Source organism: Paroedura picta, chromosome 18 (genome assembly GCF_049243985.1).
Source record: "Paroedura picta isolate Pp20150507F chromosome 18, Ppicta_v3.0, whole genome shotgun sequence".
In the NCBI taxonomy this organism is placed as follows: Eukaryota; Metazoa; Chordata; class Lepidosauria; order Squamata; family Gekkonidae; genus Paroedura; species Paroedura picta.
Genome location: NC_135386.1, coordinates 1,275,235 through 1,299,044, shown reverse-complemented (window position 1 = coordinate 1,299,044; position 23,810 = coordinate 1,275,235). Strand labels below are relative to the sequence as shown.

General features: G+C 40.7%; 1 protein-coding gene across 6 annotated transcripts in view; it reads right to left on the bottom strand.

Annotated features, from left to right (window-relative positions):
* Positions 1–23,810, bottom strand: part of RORA (RAR related orphan receptor A) — a 203,522-nt gene that overhangs the window by 15,510 nt on the left and 164,202 nt on the right. For all 6 annotated transcript variants that reach the window (XM_077318290.1, XM_077318287.1, XM_077318288.1 and 3 more), the window contains 5 exons: positions 8,478–8,563; positions 4,771–4,912; positions 3,481–3,876; positions 2,561–2,682; positions 655–787 (listed from right to left, as the gene is read on the bottom strand). In XM_077318290.1, the coding sequence (XP_077174405.1) occupies positions 655–787; positions 2,561–2,682; positions 3,481–3,876; positions 4,771–4,912; positions 8,478–8,563 (879 nt within the window). The remainder of the gene's footprint in view (positions 1–654; positions 788–2,560; positions 2,683–3,480; positions 3,877–4,770; positions 4,913–8,477; positions 8,564–23,810) is intronic.

The following is a 23,810-nucleotide window of genomic DNA, read 5'->3' as shown; positions in this document are numbered from 1 at the left end:
ATGTTCTAGACACTAAAGTACAGCCAATCTGAACTGTTGATGGGACCGGAATTCAGCTCTTACAGGTGTTAAGAGATGCTCATGCCTGAAATTAGAGATATTATTCTGCACAGTCTATCTAACTTTTACTGTTGCATCTAGAGAGGCCTCAGTTTTCGCCAAGAACATCAGTTTTATCAAGGCAGTTGAGGAATTGGTGTATTTATATGGCTTATATAAACTTTGCTGTGAGTTTATCAGCATTGCCATATATTAACCAGCGACTGAAGAGGTGATCTTTTCTCACATATGATACATATATTTACTGAAGATAAAGAACAGTACATTCCAAACACTTTGGCTAGCCAGAGTTTTGCGAAAATAACATATATATTACAATAAACAGAATTTCTACTTTCATTTCAACGTTTATTTGCTTCTTCAGGCATTCTGATTTTAGCGGTAGATTAGTATTCGCATATAACAGTCGATGTTCCCATTCATCAAAATAATGGAATTGAATATTGTTGGCCTAAGAATAAGTGTCTGCCTGGGTGTTTGTAGAATAAAATTCAAGAAATGCTTAGAGTGGTAATCTTTGTGTTCGCAATACGTAATAACCGTTTGTAGGACCAAAAACAATTAACAAGAAAGTCTACTGATACACCCACTTACCTGCTTTTAAAAGCACAATTTGATCGTTTTGACACAATTCCATGAAGCCGTCAATGCGTTTGGCAAACTCTACCACATACTGTATCGCTTCTGTTATTTTCACCGCACATAATTGCCACATTACCTCTCTCTGCTGTTAAAAAGAAAAAGGATAGGCTGCTATTCCAAGCTTACTAAAGAAATTTCTTAATGGAACAAGTTAACACAGAAGAAACTGCTTTATTCTTGCGCTTTGCCCACCTGTGTACAAATGTTGGGCAGGTGGGGTAAATAATAGAGGGCTTCCATGTTCAACCAAAGCATGTGTAGTTGGGGTGTATGTGTGCGTGTGCTGGGAGAAGCCTGGACCTTGTTAGTGTACTGTATTTCGGTTTGTGACTAAATCCTCCCCGGTGGTGTATTCATGTTTATTGCAAAAATACAAAGGGCTAACCATCGTAGGGTTGCATCCTGAACATCTGGGTTTTAAAATAAAGCATGTCACAATGCAATAAAATAATAAAGTTTCGTTCTCCAATGAATAATATATGTAAGATCCAGGAAGTGGTATTTTAATAGTAAATACTTGACTTGATTGACTGGGTGTGACTCCTACATGTTTTCAGTGAGATTTCTACATGTAACATAAGGCAGAATATATTAGCAAAAGCTAAACACTTAAGCTACTCAGTTTTTTAATTTAAGCATAGCAGTTTATAGGGGAAATACGTAAACAGTATCTTTGAAAGGTACATTTTTCAATAGTATCTATTGGGGGAACTGTTGTCTGCACCCTTTTGGACAGAATGTCACTCCCAGAATTCTTAAGGAGCAAACTCTTTTCCCTGTACCCTCCCAACATGCTGAGAAGTGAAAACTACTCTGGTACTAACATGATTATTTAAATAAGAATATCCTCACTTCCTGGAAATTCACTGCTGTTTTCTTCTGGCTTGTTAATGTTTCCCTGGGTTATGGGAAGAAATTCATGAACCCAACACATGCTCCCAATCCCTTCCTAGGTGGGGTAAGGAAATGCCAAAAAAGAACCCCTGAATGTTAATGACATAATGCTAATAATTGAGTCAAACATGTTTAAGCGCTAAATCTGGAATGCAGATTCCCAGTGTCATAAAAAGTTTTGTGGCAACACTGAAAGTACTGTCTACATAAACAAAACTGGGAAAGAGTCTTATAATATATTTTTAAAAGGTTCTACTGGACATAAGACTTCTAAGCCATACAATACATTTTCCCCATGACAGTACTGATAGTTATTTAAAACTTCCAAGGATGGATCATATCTGTTGTGTTGAGAATCTAAGCACAAAAATCAAATCCTTGCCCATGGGTGGATAAACTCTTAGGAAATCCCTATAAGAAGGGATCATTGCTTTTATGTTGAGCAAGTGGTAGACTGTGGTGTACTCAAACCTTCATAGTAAGTTCATATGTATAAAAAGTATAGATGTCACATTCCATGAAGGCAGAAAGAGGATAAAAGAGAAAGCCACGAGCTAGACTAAACATTCCAAACAATTCTTCTTCCAAATAATGAGGAACGGACTACAGGAGTTTAAAAGCTTTTATTTCCTCAGAATCTTACATTATTTATTATACCGTTCTAGACATGTGAGAGCTCTGAGTAACTAACCCCTTTGCACCATTGTGGCCACACTGGAAATATGTAAAACTTCATGTTTGGGCACACAGCTGAGGAAAAAAAGATGATTCTCAGTTTGCAGCAAAATACTATAGACCACTAAGTAAATCTAAGAGGTCAAGCAGTGGTCCATCTAGTATACTAGCCCACCAGTTGCTCTGGAGGGTCAAGAAATGCACAGGCCAAGACATTCCCCTGATATTCTTCAGGAAGGAGAACCACAAAAACAATATGCCATTTTCGGCATGATATTCCAGACAGTACCTTGCTCTGGTAGTTCTCGATTTCTTCTTGCAGAAAGGTTTGCCATGTTATTTGCTGTAACTCCTCCCTCAAGTATTGACAGGTTTCCATGTGTGACTTGGAAATGTTCTGTGCCAGATGTTCTAAAACAGACAGAATGAGTAAGAAGTAGCATGCATTTTTTTAAAGTTCTCTTTTCACATATTAAGTCAATAGCATGGCTTTGACAGAATAACTATTTCTGTAATTCTTTGTAGTAACGATAGGTGAATGATTGCTGGACCTTGCATATGATAAGCCAATCTTACTCATCTTAAACTCCCCCATCTGAAAGATGCAGGCGTATCAACAATATCCACTTAAGAAAGGTATTGTGCCACATTAAATGGCACATGCATTGATAACACAGAGTTACCATAAAATAAGGGAAAGTGGCCAGTTCTGTGTGCCACTTTGAGAAAGACAGGTATGACTTACTGGGGCTCAACCTGCCAAGAAGTTTTTCTGCTCAAACCCAAGTTAAATAAATGGGAGCTGCACTACAGCACAGTGTGACCACTTTAATTAAAGATGGGCTACCACCAGTTGAAGATGGGCAACTGTTTGAATTTTCTGCCTTAACCACCACAATATCTTGGGCTGATGCTAGTCTCTGCTTTCATATTGCTGAATATCAGTAAGTTCTTATCTGGGTAACAAAGTTTTATTCAAAGTATGAGCGTCCCTGTGCATGCACACGAAAGCTCATGCCTTAAATAAAGTTCAGGTAACAATGTTTCTGGAAAGAGGCAGCCTTTGTAATTACAGCCATGTTGTTGCATCTATTTACCACAAACTCCAAATGTTACAAGCAGTTTTACTAAATCAAGACAAAAAAGTGTTGCTCTTATTCCAAAGGGTAGCACAACAGTTACATAGGAAATTTCTTCTCTTATTATTACCTAATTCTGCCATGGACACAGTAGGAGAAGTCTCTCCATTGGTAAAAGAGCAATAAGGAAAGAAGCCCGACGCTGGTGTGTAGTCACATATCGGTTCTGGTTTGATTCCATTAATATCAAGCCCCGACTGGTCTGGAGAAGGTTGTATGTCTAAGTAGAAGCTGCTTACTGCAGAGTCTGCTTTGCTACCTTCAGGAGTATGTCCATCAATATAATTACTGAGGTCATCGTGCAATTCTGTTAGCCCATTAGTAGTGATATTGTACGTTGGTGTCAATGGTTCTGCTTCTCCGGGTTGCTGTTGGTGATCTCGCTGTTGTTGTTGCATCCGGTGTTTCTGCACTTCCGCATATAAGCTGTCCCTCTGCTTTTTTGACATTCGTCCAAACTTTACAGCTGAAATACATTTACAAACGATTCAGTTCATCACTATCAGCCCTCGCGGAGATCCACTGGGTTAAAGTTAATAGACACTACGCTTTGGGTCAGCAACAGTAAAATGCTACATTAGAAAGACATATCATTAACTTTAGGTCATCCATCAAACAGCCTATCCTATCTTATCAACTATAACATTGACTTGCATATTAGAAGACTTCCATAATTCTATGGGGTTTAGTATTGACAGGTTTTTTTAAAGTGAAACATATGTGAGAAAGGACTTAGTTTTGAGAAGACTGAATGAGGAGGCTCCTATAGAGCCAGTCATTAATGGACAATTTTCATAAGAAAAAAACCCAATCATTACAGTTTAATCATATGAAAATAGCTACAAATAGATTTAAAATGCATTGAAATCTTGCATTTCTCTTGAAAAAGTAACTTGGATCATCCCTTAAAGAAAGATACGTTTAGCTGTGGTTATTGTGATATCAGTTTGGCGGCAGAAGGACCTCACTGTTCTTTTGCCAGTAATGGGCTGGGAGTGGGGCGAGGGAGAAGAATGCAGAGATAGGGTTGGAAGAAGATGCAGGACATTTGTGTGAAAAGTGGCGGTTCTGGAACCAGAAACATAGCTTAGAAAAATATAACAAACTTACCGAGAATAGAAAGGAAAGTACACATTTACTGTCACATTGCATGAAACAATAAAATTTGAGTAATGGAGGACATTTTTTGGGTGTATATAAGAGTGCAAAGAAGCCCTAGCTGAGCCAATCCAAACTGAACTTCTTGGTTTATGAGTCACAGGATAGTTCAAGAATAATGTTTTTACAAATGGGGTGAGCAAGTGGAAAGCTAAAGAGTGTTGCACATACAAGACAGCTGACCTGAACTAGTAAAGCTCACCATCTCGAGACATCCCTACAGCCAGGCATTTCTGTAACCGACAGTGTTGACAACGATTTCGACTAGTTCGATCGATTAAACAGTTCTTCTGACGAGGACAGGAGTACATGGCGTTGCTTTGCTGACTCCTCCTGAAAAAACCCTATAAATCATAAAAAGAGAAAGAGCCAATCAGTGGCAGACTCCTCATTATTAGCACATTATTCAGACTGGACTGCATGCTCAACTGAAGAAAATAAGGGGGACCCCATTGATAATATTAAAGTAAAACGGTAATGACTGGGGAAGGGAATGGCAAACCACCCCGTATTGAGTCTGCCAAGAAAATGCTAGAGGGCATCACCCAAGGGTCAGACATGACTCGGTGCTTGCACAAGGGATACCTTTACCTTTAGCAATAACTAGAAATATAGTTAGAGGAAAGCTTTATCCAATATTTAGACTATTCAGATTGGTTTTCTAATAGTTTTATCAGCCAAACACAAGAGTATGGCATGGACAGAATAAGGTAATGTAATTTTGTTCTCAGGGAAGCCTTAATTATAAATAATTAATTGTGCCTAATAGTAAAGGAGTATAAAAATGAACTGTCCCATAAAAGGAATAACTAACCCCTTTGCAACAGTGCTAGTAAAACTTACAGAAGATCAGTTCCCCCCTCCAAGTATGAAATTATGTTTTTATTGGACACCACATCCAGAAGTATAGTGGCTGAAAACAGTTTATATATGTATGGTTAGTAAACAGTCAACAAAGTTAGCTCGTTGTGAAAGGAGAATCGTTGCAGAGATAGGGTTTATTATACTCTGAAATAGCCATTGCAACAGTTATCAATTAAAGAGGCATTTGTTTTTGGATTGGCAATGTGCAAATGTCATAAGGAGAGGGGAAAACCATCCTTCTGTGCCTTTTGGTTGGTAAGAGTGGTTGCTTCTCCCGCCCTATTGCTTTTTGAGCCTGGCAAAGACCTGAACCACTGTGCTCATATTTGGTCTTTTGACAATTTCCGTTTAATGAATTGATTCCTACAGTTCATTAACATGCCCACTTCCACTTCTGTATACACATATGTCTTAATTAGCTGCTCATTGGCTGTTTAATTACAAGAAAACAGCTGACAGCTGTCTTGTTGCATCCTAATGGCAGACACTCTGGAAGGGATACACACCAGCCCATGACAACAAAGACTTATTCATAATCCCATGATTTATGGCCAACAGTTACACATTTCCACGTATCATTACATTTCACAATATTCTAGTAATTGCCAATTAGGGACTGGATAGTTGCTATTTTTCCTCCCTTCATTTTTTTTGCATTTTCTAAACCAAACTCTGAATTTGTAAAGTGAAAAAGCAAAATACCAAATCTGGATTTTTGTTCTTAGAATTTAGTACTAAACTGCAAAAACTGAACTCTTGATTACTTTGGATCATTGTACTTCCAGTTGAGCAGTTGCAAATGCATGTTTATTATATGGTAACTGTAGAAACCTCAAATGTAAATAAGCCATCCTAGATTGGCCACAGAGAGATTTTTTGTACCACCTTATATCAGCTAAAGGCCAGTTTTACAGCACTGACAGTTCATAATGCAGCCGTCATCACCCGTTGGGTAAGCAAGAACTATCCAGCAGTCAAAAACAAGAATGACCCAATCTCACAGTGCTTTATGGGAGAGTTAGATGAATTTACAAAATTTTAGAAAGGTTCCCTGCAGTTGTGTTTAAGGTCCTCGTGCCCATAATCTAAGCAGTTGATGACCTAGCTCATCTCTGAACAATGATCCTGATTATGCACTCTCACTTCAGAAAAAAGGCTTTGCTAGATTGGACCAAGATTCACCTAGTGCAGCATTCTTTACAAGAAGCCCAATACTCAGTGTAGATATTAGTTCAGTGTAACAGACTAGGATTTGCTCATGAATTGCCGGGGTTCTGATCCACTTTACCCATGGAAGATCAAAGTAATATCTGCTTCGCTATGGATTCAATGCTGAGGTCATCACGCACAAAGTACATTTTGGGAGATAAAAATATCCAGGCTCCACCCTCAAATCTCTGGAAGTTCCCCAAACTGAGTCTGGCAACCCTATTCCTTGGCCCAAAATAATCTAACAAGGGCCTGGCATGTAAAGGGCACTTTACATTCCTGTGAGAAGCTAGCTCACTGTACTGCTACAATCTCTTCTCAAAAACTGTCTTTTGCCTATAAAGTAAGAATGATGTAAGAAAGCAAGAAAACAGAGGCTGACAAAAGGATGTGCGGCATTTGCTACAAACAAGGTCAGAGGGTGTGTCAGTATAACTCGTTTGAAAAGTAGCCAAGAGCAGCAGCATTGCAACTATACATGCATCACAATTTTTGTCTGGGAAACAAAATGACAACACCCACACCTGCTACAGCACTAGTCCCTGTGAGACGCAAAAATCCACATCTTCTCTACCGAACAGGTATCATTTCGAGTAGTAGTGTGAAAAGTCAGTACATGTCAACCATACATATTGAGGAGAGGATGGCTTCCATAATTTCGGTCTCAGAACCTTGCTCCTTTTATGCTGCCTTAGCAACAAGGGACCAGCTCCCCCCCCCCCCAACAATACTATGTGGATCAACCATCTTGTACATAAATGTTGCTTATATATTCTCCTTGTTATGATGGTCAGTTCTTAGTCTGATGAAGAGTGCTTGCACTCGAAAGCTCACACCTTGAATACATCTTGGTTGGTCTTAAAGGGGCTCCTGGACTCTGATTCTATTGTGCTCCTTCAGTCGAACACGGCTACTCATTTGAATCGATCATAAATTATGAGAGTAATTCCAAGTTCCCGTCACATGGGAAGCCCTTTGCCAGTCAAGTTTGTCAGAGAAGTCACATACATGCCAAAAGTTATTTTGTTCCTTCAGTGATCTGTTATGTCCTAACCTGGACAGCCCAGGCTAGCATGATCTTGTCAGATCTCAGAAGCTAAGAAGGGATGGCCCTGGCTAACATTTGGATGGGAGAAGTCCGAGGAATAGCAGGGTCATGACGCAGAGGCAGGCATTGTTCAAAGCACCTCTGGACATCTCTTGCCTTGAAAACCCAACGGAGTCTCCATAAGTTGGCTGTGACTTGACTTGACCACACTTTTTTAAGCCCTGGGGCCTTCTGGATCCATTTGATCTCCTAGCCAGAACACTATGCCATCTTTATATTTAAAACCTCTCCCTAACCTGTGTTCGAATCTCTGTTCTCCATTTCATCATTTTGAAAAGTGTGTTGCTTGTATAATATGGAGGGTACAGAACTTTCTCATATGACCAGATGTTATAGAAGTCTTACCACAGGCTGAGTCCAAAGGGAAAAAAATCTCAACACAGTAGGAGAAAGTGAGCTTGTGCATCCTCTTGAAAAAGATTAATCTTTTCTGTCATAGTCTCCAAATTAAGCTTAGTTTCAGACAGAAGGTTTAGAAGTATCTGTGAAAATACCCAAAGAGGTATTTAGAGCCTTTAAGAACCAAGGTGAATTTAGGTTACTGATACTTCAGAAGAAGCAGAAAAAAGCACAAGGAATTATTTAAAATGGGTTTTTATTGTATTGATTAGTGCTGGTCAGGTGCAGAAGAAAAATGTAATCTTTCCAAGAGGCAAGCATCTATGGGAAGGACTCCCCACAGTCATTATGTTGTCAGATTATATATATATATATATTTAAAATCTTACCTTGCAGCCCTCACAGGTAATGACACCATAATGGATTCCTGATGATTTGTCTCCACAGATCTTGCATGGAATAATTTCAATTTGAGCTGCAACAGAACCACACAACCAGTTAATTATATTTTCTCTTAAACACCTTATAAAGAAGAGATCGTTCCCTGATCAGCATTTGTACAGTGAAAACTAATAACCTGCTCAACATTCTACTACATTAACTATTCATTGCTGCACAGTGAGGGACCCCTTAGGGGCCTTGTACTAATTTATGGCTGCTTGTTATATAATAGCTTTTCAGGTTATTAAAATGGGCCATCCGAGAAGGTGCTTAAAAACTAACCACATTGTGAGATGTAGTATTTCAAAGCCAAGGGGCAGCTGGACACAGGAGTTCCTCCCTTGCTCAAAGAAATAAGAATGTGTAATGAAAAAGGAAGCTCATGCCACAGAGTAAGGAGGTGCACAAGGCAAAACGCCAGTGCCGGAAATAATTTATAGCAAGCTGATTCCTGATACATTTTGAATATGCGTGTTCTTCCTCGGGAGAAGAACTAGATTGGAAAGTAACTTTCCAGAACTTGTTTTCTTCTAGATCAACGAGAAGTATACTGACTGAAACCTGTTACCAAAGGAGCACAGGAACTTGTTTTCTTCTAGATCAAACAGAAGTATACTGAATGAAACCTGAAACCAAAGGAGCACAGGAAAGGCCCTAGGAGCCCTGGAGGGCTTGCAGAAACCAAAGAGGCTAGTTTCACCAGCAAGAGGGTGTGGAAATAGCCAAGGGCACTGTGCAGAATGCCTGGTGGGGCAGATATGGCCAGGAATACCTACAGCTGGATGAGGGTGGCTGGTTCAGGCAACTGCACTACACAGGAGAAGAGGTATCATTAGGCGAGACTGGAGTGTAATGGTCTCGTGAAGTGAGTGGCAACAGAATGTGAGTGCATTTTATTTGGGAGAATGAGTGATAGAACCCCATGGGCTGTGTCTCTGCAGGTGCCATGCCCTGCGGACCCTGCCCCAGGTCCCAGTCACACTCGAGTTCATTGCTTCATTATCTATCATAATAATTGGCATGAAGCAAGTGAATATCCATTTCACTGATTCACCTGCTTACCTTCTCTGTATCACTCAAATTTTAGTATAGGTGCTGCCAAAGCAAGCAAAAAGTGGCCTGTGACTCGACGACACTTTACACACATGCTAAAAAAAAATCCTATGCATAAGAGACCCTGAGACAGAGCTCTGACATCCATGAGCAGCCGCTCTATAGGGCTGCACCATCAGCAAGGAACAGAACAGAATCCTTTGAAATACAGCAAGACTTGGCTTCAATCCTAGAAGACACTTAATCACATACTTCAAGCATGCACCTAACTTTATTTACTACTCCAGCTAATCATATGGTTAAGCAGAAGCACTGGGGCTGACTGACGTGGAACTTGCTACGATGGAATGAGAAACAAAACGATACACTCGCAAGCACAATCCACATGCCAAGATATCAATCTCTTCTCTGTAGAAAATGATTCCCAGCATTAGGGCAACACCCACCAATGAGTCACGGGGTCTTGGCAAATAGGCTAGCTCAGACAATGACAGATGGCAGTGAAGACATCAAAGCTCAAGTGATAGGAACTTATCCCAAAAGGAGTTGTACAGTTCATTGCTATGGCTTTGAACGCTCTAACAGTCCTCCCCCCACACTCCATAATTATTAATCATGATAAAAACCTAACTAGATGAAGTTTAATGGTCACAGAAGAACCAACACTGGTGAAAATACCAGCGATGTGAGAGTCAAGGCAGGGACCACAAAGAAATCTGGAAAATCTTACAAGCACTTGGAATCTCACCCCCCCACCTCCCCATATCTACTGGTCATGAATATCAAATACAACAGGTGTGCCAAGGCTCTCTATGACGAACAGACTTGTTGTGGAATAAAACTGAGTGGTCCCAATTCCACTGAGAAAAACTGGTGCCACAATAAATTGGCAGATTCTAAGGTCTCATAAGCCTTTTCTTTGTTTTGTTTTTTTGCTGCAGCAGACTTGACACAGCAGCCCTTTGAAATTTAATATAAACACGTCCCATAGATATAAAGCAGAAGGTGCCACACTTATCAAAGACAATCATTTGTGTTGGAAACATTGCTGCTGCTCTTTATAAGTCTATTGATTAAACATGAAGTCATACATAGTCAATGATGCTCATACATATTTAGCAGCGTAAACACGAACACCACATGTAATGTGGTATTTGAAGCAAACCAACCAACTGAATTAAACAAGGAACCATTTGACTACATAACATTCTAATCCCAGTGCATTTTCAGCTCCATTACCCAAATAATTTGCTCTACTATGCACCCTAAAGTAATTCATGAAGATGAAGTATTATCCACCTAAATTGTCTGAAGCTTGCAATGAGATTCTGGTTTCCACAAATTCCTAAACACTGGGCTCTTAAAGCTCAAGAATGTGTGTCTGTGTGTGCACATACGTGTGTAGAAGCTCAAACCATTTGTACTGAAAGCACCATTATCTTGTCCAGTATAAATTTCAGAGATCTCCATGTGCCTAAAACATAAGCACCCGCTATAACTCCACTATGGATCTTAAAACCATTGAATTATAGACCATTGGTTTTGCCTGTTGCTTTCTCCTCTCAGATAAACTCCTGGATCCAAACTTGAGATAAGAGTGAGTTTGGGAAGATTCACATCCCCAGTTTTCACCGTGGTAAAGCCCAAGGATTCATGTTCAAACTGAATGGCCTTTTATAGACTTCTTGGGTAGGACTGACCACTGTTAAGTGTAGGTCTTATTCAGATCTGCTTTGTGCACTATATTTACACTTGTATATCCAAGATGCATTACTGTGGCCAGCGGCAGGGCTGGCTACCTGGCACTTTGCAGAAGATGAGTAGATTGTTAGCACTGAGTTCTGAAGCAATAGCTCAGAAATGACAGAGAGCAGTATTTGGGACAGCTTAATCAAATGGACATAAGACCAGGAGGCTATAAAAGCCTTCTTCCTGTCTTGGAACCTTGTCGAGTCCTTAGAGCAACATAGAATCACAGAATTGGAAGAGGCCATACAGGGCATCTAGTCCAACCCCCAGCTTAATGCAGGATAAAGCCTAAAGCATCCCTGACAAGTGTTCAACCAGCTGCTGCTTGAAGTCTGCCAGTGAGCAGGAGCTCACCACATCCCTAGGCAGCTGACGAGGACGTCAGGCATTGAAAAATGCATTTTTAAAATATGTCTGGGGGGAAATCCACACTCCTGATATCAAATGTTTGGAAAACAATTGCCTTTGCAGGAACATCCAACCCCTGTACTGCCGCCTACACTTATATTGGCAGTAAATTGAAAGTTCCTTTCTGGTTACAAACAAAAAGATGCTTTTTGTCCATGGAGACACCAACATATCCCACATTTGACTGTTACTAGCAGCTGGTCCTAATCTTTCTAGCACTAATGCGACTGCCAAGCATCATTTTCAGAGGATGAGCTTTCGAAAAGGTTTGTCTGTGAGTACAAGAATATAAAAGAGCTACATAGATTCCCATTGGTAACTGCTGAATCAATTGCAGGGGGTCGACCATTAGATGTCACTGCAGTCAACAGAGTTGAGCTTCAGCTTTGGAATGGGGGAAAAGAGGGCCTGTGGGACCTTAAAAACTGATTGATTTATTGCAGCTGAAACTCTGGTGAACTTCATCTGATCTTGCATTGGACAGAGGGCTCTAGTCTACACAAGCTTCTGCCAAAATAAGTTAATCTTTAAAGGTGAACAGGACTTGTTGCAGCAAAACCAAAAGATTAGCACTGTTACCACTTGTTCATCCACAGATTCAGAACAATGCACCTCCCCAGGGCTGAACAGGAACATAGGATTCTCAGCTCACTGCACCACGATGGGTACCCATGTTTGTCTGTACTAATAGAAGAGAGCCAGAGTCCAGGAGTACTTTAAAGACTAACTAAATTTGTGGCAGGTTAAGAGCTTTTGTGAGTCACTGCTTACTTCTTCAGAAATGTTTTAAGCCATGACTTTGAAAACTCTTCAAGCAAGTTGAGATGTTATACTTTTAAAGAAAAAGCTCCTTCAGTGTTTGGAATACTGCTGCTGATACGATCCCGAAATATGTATGTGGTTAAAATAAAACCACAAATAATTATTTTAAAACCAATTTCCTGGAGCTGGTAATGTCAAAAAGTTCTGGAAAAAAAGTGAACGTGCCCATTGTTTCTCAAATGCTGCTACACTGAAAAAGTAAAAGCACTTCTGTCCTCTCCGCTTCTTCCAGTGTTGCTTTCCATGCAATTAAAAGGGATGCTGTTTTTCCTTTCCTACTAAACAATTGTACACCTTGCAAAAATTAAGCTTACACCATTCAAACTTCTTGGAATTTCAAATCTAGAGGGAATTATGATGACATCTTTAACTGGATCAACACTAAGAGGAAGTACAGACGCTGCCAAGCTGTAAGACTTAGAAAGCACAATCAACCTTTATCAGAAACAGAGCCGAGTAAAATTCCAGCTCCCTAAAAACAAGAATGTTTTGGAAATTTACAAACATGTAAAACAGATGTTGTGTTGTAACCATAGCTGGGATCTGTACTGCATAATCCATGGTTTGCTGTGCTATTAGGAATACATACTTAATTTCCAACATGGGATGATCAGTTAATAGAGGTATGCACAATGGCCTAAAATCTGTTACAATGGTATTTTTGTACGGAATTGGATTTATAAGTACACTCAGTAAAGCAGCCCTTTTGTTACCACACTCTTAATGGGACATGAGTAAGATCAAGAACCTGCAGTTGGTGAAGAGAAGCACATCCATGATCAAAGAAAAATTAATTAAACCGGTATTATGCCATCTGTAAAAGCTGCTTGAGTACAGAATGTATTTTATTAAATTGCAGTTACCCTGTTGATTTAAAAAGAAAAGAAAAGCAGAGGTGGTTGGCCACTGCCTTCCTCTGCTGTCTTCCCTTCCAAGTACTGACCCTGCTTAACTTCAAGATCTGACAGGATCAGGCTATACCATGTCACCTTTCCTCCTCAAACCACATTACCCAGTACATTTAGGCTCCTTTGGGAGCCCAACTTTATGCTTGGCCCAATATCGTTTTTGTTGGTTTGTTTACAACTTTTAATTTTCATATCCCAAGAGTTTAGCCACCGAGAGTCCGCAATCATTATTTCTTCCCATACAACACGTGCATCTTTAACTAGGATTGCAGGCTTCAACCAGGTAGATGGAATAGCGGCCTTCCATTGATTAATTGGACAAAAGAACTCTTATTGGAACAAAATTTGAGTCTAGTGACACCTTAAGACTAACCAAGTTTTATACTGGCTATAAGATTTCATGTGCACAGATACCAGAATAAAACTTTGTTGGTGCTAAAGGTACCATGGGACTCAAATTTTGTTTTCTTGCTTCAGACCAACACGGTTACCCACCTAACTCCTAATGGCATAACTGTGTGATTCTAACATTCCAAAACTGATACAGCCTGTCAAAAACCAAGGCTGTTTTTTCATAGTAATAATTAGCGATGGTTAAAAAAAAATACTATGTGACACTTTCTACAAAATCTTCCCCTAGACAGTAACCACAGTGAGAGTTTAGTAATATGGAAATTTAAATTTAATCAGACAGTTAAAAGACATGATTAGTCAACTGATTTTTTAAAAATCAACTGACAATCCCCGGAGGGACCGGCAACTACTCTGGTGAGCATTTCATGCAAGTTTTAGATGCTAGGTAAAGTTGTGTTCTCCAAGTAAGCTAAAGTTGAGGTTAATGTATTTAACACTAACTAAATCTGTTTAATGCCTGTCTCCAAAATGACAGTGGCCTTGTAATCTGCTTTAGATAAAGAAGTGCCAAGCATAACGATTACATAAGCCCATCACTGAGCACAGAAACAATAATCAGATCAACTTTTTTTTATTTGTATGCAGAATCAGCTGACTTTTTACAATCCAATTTAACACTGCAAAAGCCCCCTTTTCATAAGAACCCTGCTGAAATTGGACAAAGTAGATGTTTGCAGAGAGAAGTGTTTTGTTTCCTTAACCATTTTGCCTTCAATCAAATTTTATTCTAAATCAGCTTGTGGTGGTGGTGGTGGGGGGGGGGGAGATTAAAACAATAAGTGAAGGAAGAATGTGGACCAATCCACACAGTAACAAAAAGTGATTTAGCAATTAACTTTCCCATTGAAAATAAACATTCAAGAAGAGGCTTAGAAAGGATGCAAACAAATGTTCACAATCCCCTAAATAGAAGAAAGAAACCGTTGTAGCACACATTGTAGGAGAAGAATGTTCCACTTGATATGATTTTTGAACCTGCACTACTTAGCATAGTTTCCCTGGATCAAGATGAGTGGCATTATGGCTTGCTAAATTGTGTATATGTGTGTGAAGTACTGTCAAGTCACAGCTGACTTAGGGTGACTCCCCAGAAGTCCCCAACCTTTTTGAGCCTATATGCATCTTTGGAATTTTGGCAGAGCATGGTTGGCACAGCCACAAATGGCTGCTGCAGTCATGCCTTTGGAATCCTTGCATTCTAGTGGCACTTGCTGCAAAGCAACATTTAAAAAAAAAATAACTGCTCAGCCAATCAAATCTTTAGTGATCAGTTCTCTATTTGGCCCTGCCCACACTCTAAGAAAACTTAGCAGGCACCAAGAAAGCTATTGGCAGGCATCATGGTGCCTATTAGGCTGGGGGTTCCTGCTGTAGGATTTTCATGAAGAGACAACTTCAGTTGGTTTGCTATTGCCTTCCTCTGTGTAGCAACCTTGGAATTCCTTACCGACAACTAGACTGCATTCATGTTCACTTGCCTGCTCGCAACCTGTGTAAAAACGTTATGGAAATGGAAACCCATGCAGGGGAACTGTACATCCCACTAAACATTCTGCATTGTGGAGATCTAATTATTTTATGTATGTATGGGTTGAATGACAAAGTTTTCAAATTCTTTGCCAAAGCCGGCAGACGTATTTATTTATAGAGGTGTCTGCATACAAGAGCAATCCATTCAATCACCAAGGGCTTCTGGGTACAGTGGATAGAGTTGCCAGAACTGGAGATGTGGAGGAGGGAACATGGGGAAGGCAAGGTTTGGAAGGGGAGTTTACCTCAGCAGTGGATAATGTCATGCAGTCCACCCTCCAAAGCAGCTATTTTCTCAAAGGGAACTAATCTTGGTCATCTGGAGCTCAACTGCAATACCAGGAGATCTCTAGCCATCACCTGGAACCTGACAGACAAGCTATATAGTAGCATAGAGTGATAACTTCTTTAACCCAAATCAATAAAATGTGGACCAGTTAATTACATGTTTTCATAACTTTCTTCAGTGGCTTAAATAATGCTGAATAAGCTTTATGATACCCAAGATTCTTACGAATAAATTCAGTGTTAAATACTTAGGGGGGAAATCATATAGAACTCTGTTGCCAAAAGTTTTTCTTGTTCTTCGGGGGAGTGAGTGATAGTGGTCTCATTCTACAGGTCTTGTAAGCCACTGGGCTAGCATTCTTTCTGACAGCTCAACAACATCCTAACAAACAAGCCAGATGCTCTTTGAAAGTTGGGAGGAAGTGAACCACCCAGTTCAAAACCCAAATGAGACAGATCTTAATCAAGATTGTATTTCAGAAGCAATGCAACCTAATGCCTCTGAAAAAAAATTAAAACCAAGATGACAGAAATGTTTAGCGTTTTATGAATTATGCAGTCACTGGTTCAGAAGAGCCTGAAAAGTCAGGTTCCTTTATTAGAGTCATAGTCAATCAGTTGTACTTTTCTAGGGTGCGTCAACTGGACTGGCTAGCCCATACCTTAAGAGCCCTATCTCTTGTCCCAACCCAGAAATCAATCCCTAATGTTACAACCCAACAAACAAAAGTAGTTTAAACACTTTCCCATCATTTTCACAACATTGACTCAACATCCCAAACAGCTCCATCCATCTCACATTTCCCTTCAAACCAATGTGCATGTATTAAGTGCCGTCAAGATGCTTCCGACTTTTGGCAACCCTATGAATTAACGTCCTCCGAAATATCCTGTCTTTAAGTGTCCTTCTCAGGTTTTGCAAACTGAGGGTCGTAGTTTTCTTTACAGAGACAATCCATCTGATGTCAGGTCTTCTTTTTCTGCTGCCTTCACATTTTTCTAGCGTTATTATCTTTTCCAGATCAAACCAGTACACTACACTCCCTCTAATTTGACAGCATGGATTGGCACCACTCCCACAGTCTGTCTTGCCCACTCCAACTGTCCTTTGAACAGAGGTGATTGGAAACATGTTGCTCTTTTACTCAGCCCCTTCTCCCATTTTCAGCTGTGTTTCAATGTTTTCATATTGTATCTTGGTTACAATAACACAGATCAATTGCAAAGCACCAGGATACAATTCTCATCTCTGCAGAGATGCTTAACAGCAACAATGCCCTGTGGAAGGCTTCTGGTTCCTCCAGAAGTGGGTGACAACTGGGTATTTATTTGGTCAGCCATCACTGGGTATATGAATCTTACGTAAGTCACAGAAACGGATGGAGCACAGTTTGATCCTTCTTTGTTATACTGATCATGCTTCCCAGATCCAATGCGCCAATTATTTCAACCACCTCCTAAGTAGGTGGTGACTGTTTTAAATGTTTCCATGCCAACTTTTCCCCCACAAGTGCCCCATGCATTGCTTAACCACTAAAATAAAACAATTTACTATAGATACCCAGTTAAAAACTGCTGTGGAAGATTTCATACCAGCAATAAAATCAGAATAAAAAAGGAAACTAGTTCAGCAGTCTAAAACTTCTTTTAGAATCTGATGCCAAGAATGGCTGAAAGAAAAACATTAAATAGAAGCTTTTATTATGTACAATGACGAGAAGTGATTTTTATCCCTAGCTTACAGTATTTGGCTCCTGAAATTTACCTACACAAACCACACAACTAGCTTTACTTTACCATGGGTCTAGCAATCACTTATCTGAAGCTAAGAATCTGTATTGGTTTTATATGAATTGCTGTGATCCACCATGAGCCAGCTGTGCTGGAAACAGCGGAATATAAATGTAATAAAAACTAAACCCATGCCTCTAAGCATTTACTACTGCACAGCACTTAATTATCAAAAGCGTTTTTACGCTGCTTTTCTACATGTAAATTTGCTTAGCAATTCTAGAAGCCTATGAACAGAGACAACTGCTAAACACATCAAAACGACACCACAAATACATCAGCACAACCAGCAGCAACCCAATCCCCACCTGATGAATACAGGACCAAGGAACACAGTGACATAACCAGGCATCTGAGAGAACAGAAGCATTTTTGCCTGGGGCCTAAATGTCACTTATAAAGGTTCTAGGCAGGCTTCATGAAAGAAGGTGCTCCAGAGACTTGGCCCTATAACTGAGATGGTTCCATCACAGGTCAGCAACTGTCTCACTTCAGATAGTGAGAGGGCAGAGAAGGGTCCCTAAAGCAGATCTCAATGACTGGCCAGGCTTGATCAGGGAGAAGCAGACCCATTAAATATCTTTTGCCCAGACTTTCTAGGACAAAACTAGGCCTTACACCAGTCTTGATAATCTCACAGAAGAGTAGTCCTTGCACTTCTCCAGTGAGAAAAAAAAATCACATTATTCCTGCGCACTGAGGGATATTCCACCTAGGGAACCAGGAACAGCCTTTTTGCCAGAGCACTCACTGGAAATCCTTGCATATGCCCATGTTTTGAACAGCTTTTAGTAAAGCCGAAAGCAGCAAATGTAGTATACAGACAGACCTTTTGTCAACAGAAAACCGCTCTCCTTTCATTTCAGTGGGACTCACACACAAAAAAAATAACCTGACAGATTATACCCTGAATCTACAAAAGGTGACAGTCTCCCCCAAAGCTCCCATCGTGGCAGTGGCCTGGAAAGGATTTCTGCACTACAACTTGAAAAGACCAAGATAAAACGTTGGTATAAATATTGCAGCGCACAATAACACTTTAAAACCTGTAATTATTTATACTCAGCAGATTTGGGAAGCCTGTAATTACTCTTTACACTCTTGCCAATGTCTAGCCTATTTCATAATTGCCAACACTGGCTCAATTGAAAAGAATTAGCCACAGTGTTAAAAAAAAAAAATCTGTTCTGTATTAGCTTCCATTCAAACAATAGTACGCTGCCTCAAGGTAGGAGAGGAGAGGTTTCTTGGAGGTTAAATCCCGAGGAAAGTGAGACTGCGGAAAACTGTCAGCTTATTGTACGGTTAGGTCATGTTTCTCCCCAGCTTCATTTTCAAACTACAGATCACAAAGTATAATACAAGAACATTTCCAGTGTCAATCCAATTCTTGATGAGCCAGGGTAACACAGCACCTAAACGGCTTGTTGGTGGTGGAATGTGCGGTCAGTTCACAGATGACATGGTGATCCCCATGGGGTTTCCAAGGCAACAAATGAGCAGAGGTGGTTTGCCATGAAGAATCTTCATAGAGACCAAAATCATCAAATTGGACTGAAAAGTATAACTGAAAAGAACTAGAGGGTGGCTGTTATCCTGGAATAATGATCACACAGGACAAAGCCACATGTGGCCTAAGTGTGAATCATAGAAGCAGAGAAAACATGACCTGAAAAACAAGTCCAAGTACTGGACAGGTAGTGATCATAGGTTATATAGCACCATGTGCTGGGGACAGGAAGTTCTGGGAAGCAGCTGGAGAACTGGCAGTTGGTCTTGCAGGAAGTCTAAGAGCTAAGCTGGAGGTACTGGTTGTGCTGACAATTTCTGGCTCCCAACCAAGACATTAAGTAACGCCAAGCTCCACCCATCTCTGAGTGTGGCTGTGAAAAGGCCTTGATCCTAGTGAACCTCCAATATCTGCAGGGGCAGCCTTCTTTTTAAAAAGGCAAACTCCAAGCTGTTCAATGGGCATTTATCAGGTTTCAGCTCATCTTGTAATCAGCCATTGCCATTAACAGTGCATGAGAGACCTAAAGCAAAGTGAAAGGATCAAGGAACATCTTGGTTGCTGCAGGAACAGGGGGCTGGTTTGTAGACTTCAGACCTTCTTCTAGATCCATTGTTGGTTCCTGGAAGATATCTATGATGTCCCCTTAGGGTCAAGGGCTAAGCAGCTGCCCTTCATCCTTTGAGGTGCATTCTACGAATTAACTACCTTACACAACCGTGTCTCTCTAACTCCTGAACTAGGGTAGGTGTAGGGTTTCTCTTAGTAAGTTCCCCCACCCTACACATTAGTTGTCAGGAATGACCTGGCAACTCTAGGTAGGTGGCAAGACATGAGAGAAAAGGATCTTTGTTGCTTCCTGAGGGGCTACCGGACTCAAATCTTGCTGAACTACACACAGGATTTCTCTGTCCTAAATAGCTATAAAAATTTTAATGGAAAAGAATATCTAAAATTACTTAGCTTTTTTATAAGGAGGGTGATGAAAGGGTTATGTAATGAAGGTTATGATCTAAGTGGTAAATAATGCCACTACAAAATGGACTGGTTAAATGGATGTTGGGAAAGTTTGAGAAACTGTCACTGTTTTTGTTGGATTGCTCTGCCTTGTTATATAAGAGGCCAACCTATCTTACGTGGTTCTGAGCAATTACAGGATTCTGCTGTTGTAATCTGTGGGTGGATGCCCATAAACACTTAAACCACTGTTGCCCAACTGTCATCCAGCTTGTGAGATATGACAGGCTCATCCTTTGAGCTATGTAAAAAAGCAATTGCACCATCAATATGCCATCTGCAGATCCGCCTGAGATGCCCTGTCAAATGGGACAGTCAGCCATTTGGCTCAGTTTTATACTGAGGACTGACAGTCATGCTAGCATTCCAACCGAGTTTTCAACTATATGCAGTTAAGCCAGAAACTCCAGTGAAGGATAAAACAGGCATAAATTACTGTTGGCCTTCAGGTGGTAACACAGACTTAATCTAGGCCACCAGCTACCAGCGTCAGATGCAGTCCTTTCCTAGCAGGCAGAGGAGAGGCCCAACAGTACTTCTCCCACAGTGTATCTTCATCAGAAACTGATGATCAACGGAAGCAACTGTTCCCCTTTCTTCCCAAAGCTCTTGGCTGGTCTGGCACGTATTTCCGTACTGCACTGGCACCTAATGAGCTCGACAATTCCATCGCAGGATGTCTTGGATGGACTCAGAGCCGCAACCTTGGCAGAAATGTACAAGCAAGAATATGGCTCCTGATCGCTGAAGGGATCTCAATTAAGACAAAGACTTAAATTTTATCTACATGGTATCTTCCAATACGCACCAGTCAGCAATGAGGCAATAAACGAAGGCCAGTGGGTACAGGATAAAACAGTTTGCTCAGTCTCCAAAGACTTGTCAATTAGCCTACAAGTGGCACAAGATGGATATAGGATTGCCAGTTTTTCAACCCGAGACTGCCTCTCTGCCTTTAACAGCACCTGATATGCAGATATAACTACCTACAAATGTTTCTCCCCATACTTGGAAATGGTTTACCATCTGATTCCAGTACTCTGAGTTGGTTTAAAAGTTCAAGAGTAGATCAGGCTGTTATGTGGGAGAGAGTGGGTGTGTTAGGGGTATTTGGCAACCTCAGGTGAAAGCAGCCATCTTCTCCATGTGTCCCATGTCCAAACAGAGAGCACTACAGAATGGTCTTGCACCAGTTCCTGCCATCTGGACATACTGGCAGGGTCACAACTGCCCTTAGACTTTAGGCCCTCTGGACAGAAGCTAATGCTGTAGCCGTACAGACATTGCAACACTGATGGAAGCATTACCTGTTAAGCAAACATAACTTCAGTCGGAATTAGTAATACTGAATGTATAATGATCGTATTCCAAAGCTATGCAAGACAGAAGAGGCAAGCAAATAAGCTAAGAAGATGGAAAAGATCTTGCCATGTCATTTAAGATGCCTGTCTCTGGCTGCAGCTTTCTGCAGCATCCTACCGTTCACCTAGCAGCATTTCCACATGAGCACGGCTTTCTCCAGTAAATATAGTAGCCAGATGCAGGAATACAATACAGTGCTGGCAAGGCGCCATGGTGAGAGAATGAACTTGCCTGCCCCGTATCAAGTATCGGAGTAGGAACATAATCCTTTCTCTGTTCTGCAAATATCTAAGTACTGGAGGGCAAATGAGGACGTGTCTTACAAGAGGCCAGAAGCAATAGTCGGGCCAGAACAGGGGCTTTTTTTAAATCCTGGGAAAATACTTTCATTGCTTTACCTAGAAGAAGGTAACAGAGCAAAGACTTGCTGCACTGGGCAACAGCAAATGGTGAAATGCAAACTTCTGATACTTCCCAAAAAGTTAGCAATGCACTTGAATTTTTACATTGCCTCTGCTACCAACAGGCGCTGCAGAAATTTTAAATAGAATAACTGCAAAAATTCCATGCTGTAACACTTGGAAACTGTGTCTGTATACTGAGCATCTGGAAAATAGACTGGTAAACTGGGACACCCATGGAAAGCAGATCCAATTCAAGAAGTTCACCACACAGCAAAAAAGTCCCCAGCCTTTTTGAGCCTGCAGGCATATTTGGAATTCTAGCACAGCATGGTGGGTGCAGTAGCACAGTGGCTGTTACAGGAGGCGGAGCTAGTCACAAAATTATTGCCACAGCTTAATTTCAGTCAAGCATTGCAGATCCTTGTCAAATCAAAATTTTGGTAAAGCCAATCAAATCTCCAATAGTCAATCAGATGCCTTACAGGGTAAAATCCCTCCCTGGTGCTGCCTGCTTCCTACAAACACTCGGTGGGCACCAAAAAAGGTGTCATTTGGGGACCTAACCTATCACCTTCTGAAAGAAGGCACCCACAGACTGCCCACCCTTGAAGATTCCCGAGGCAGATTCTGAACAAGGCTTTTATCCCTCCAGGGAATCATAATCAGACCTGGAATTTTATACACGTTTTCCAACCAGAATCTTCCAGATGTGAAAAGAGAACCAACTAGGTAAACGAGCCACTCAGCTGTTACATTTTGTTTACGCAATTAGTTTAGGATTGAATGCAGAATTTGTCATCAACTGTCAAAGAAGGTTCAGTGGCAGCTCTTAAGAAATAAAGAACAGTGGATATTGGGAAGGTCAAGTCTGAGAATGTGGTGAGGGAAGAACTTGTACTAAGAGATTCCACTCCAAACACCAAATTACTTCAAGTATCCTGCAATGTCATCTTGTCCCCCTGTTTACAAATTACTAACTCAAGTCAATCACTTAAAATCACTTAATACATGATTAGCATTAAGCCCATGCCTTAAGGAGAAAAAAAATCAGTTTCTTAGCTTGAATGCAATTATGAAAGGAGAGAAACAGAGTATTCGGGTAATTTTAAACAACAAGCATGAACAAACATTATCCACATGGTTTTTATGATCTTCCTTCCCCCAAAGGATGCTAGAAATTGATCTCTTGAAGAAAAATTAAAATTCCATAGCAGCTACCAGATTTTGCATTCAAGGACATTTTATGTATTTCCTTAAAAGTAAGCCTTTACGAGACTTGAAGACTTGGGTTGATAAGGGGGGGGGAGTGGAAGGCAGCATTAAAATAAACAGAAGACAAACACAGAGTGGAGAAGGGATTCCCAGAAGACACTAGGAAGCATTCTGCTGAAACAAGCCCTACAAATTTAAGGTGTGAATTCCTTTTTTCAGGGCAGTTATAAAAACATCCACACAGACATTATTCCAGGGGGTAGCCCTGGTTGGTTCTAATCCACGCAAGTCTGTGCTAGAATTTATGTTGTCATGAGGTTTTTACTTATAAGTAACTTAGAATGAAGACTAACTATTCTGCCAAAAGGTCAGAAGCCCCATGACATGTACTAGGGATCCAACCTACTGAGATGCCTGGGAATTGTCTGTGTTCAAGCCTCTGATCTCTCCCAGGTGCCAGTCACAGCAACTTCTGCAAATGGAAAACCTTGAACTGTCTAGCCCTTATGCCTTTGCCTGCTCTGTAATTCAGGCAGAATTGAAGATGTTCCCTTGAATCCAATTCTTTTGCTTAGTCCTGACTTCACGTCACATGAGAAACATGCTTAGCCCTTACAGTGTCCTCAGTTAAATCTGTATCTAAAAGACTAACCCTCATCCCTAAAGTTTGCAATACATCCAGGATCTTTAGGCTAGAGAGAAACAGAGGTGATTTGCTATTGCCCACCTTTGTGAAGTGGCCCTGGATTTCTTTGGCAGCCTAGAATTCAAACACTGACCAGCTTAGCTTCTGAGACTTGACGAGATCGGGTT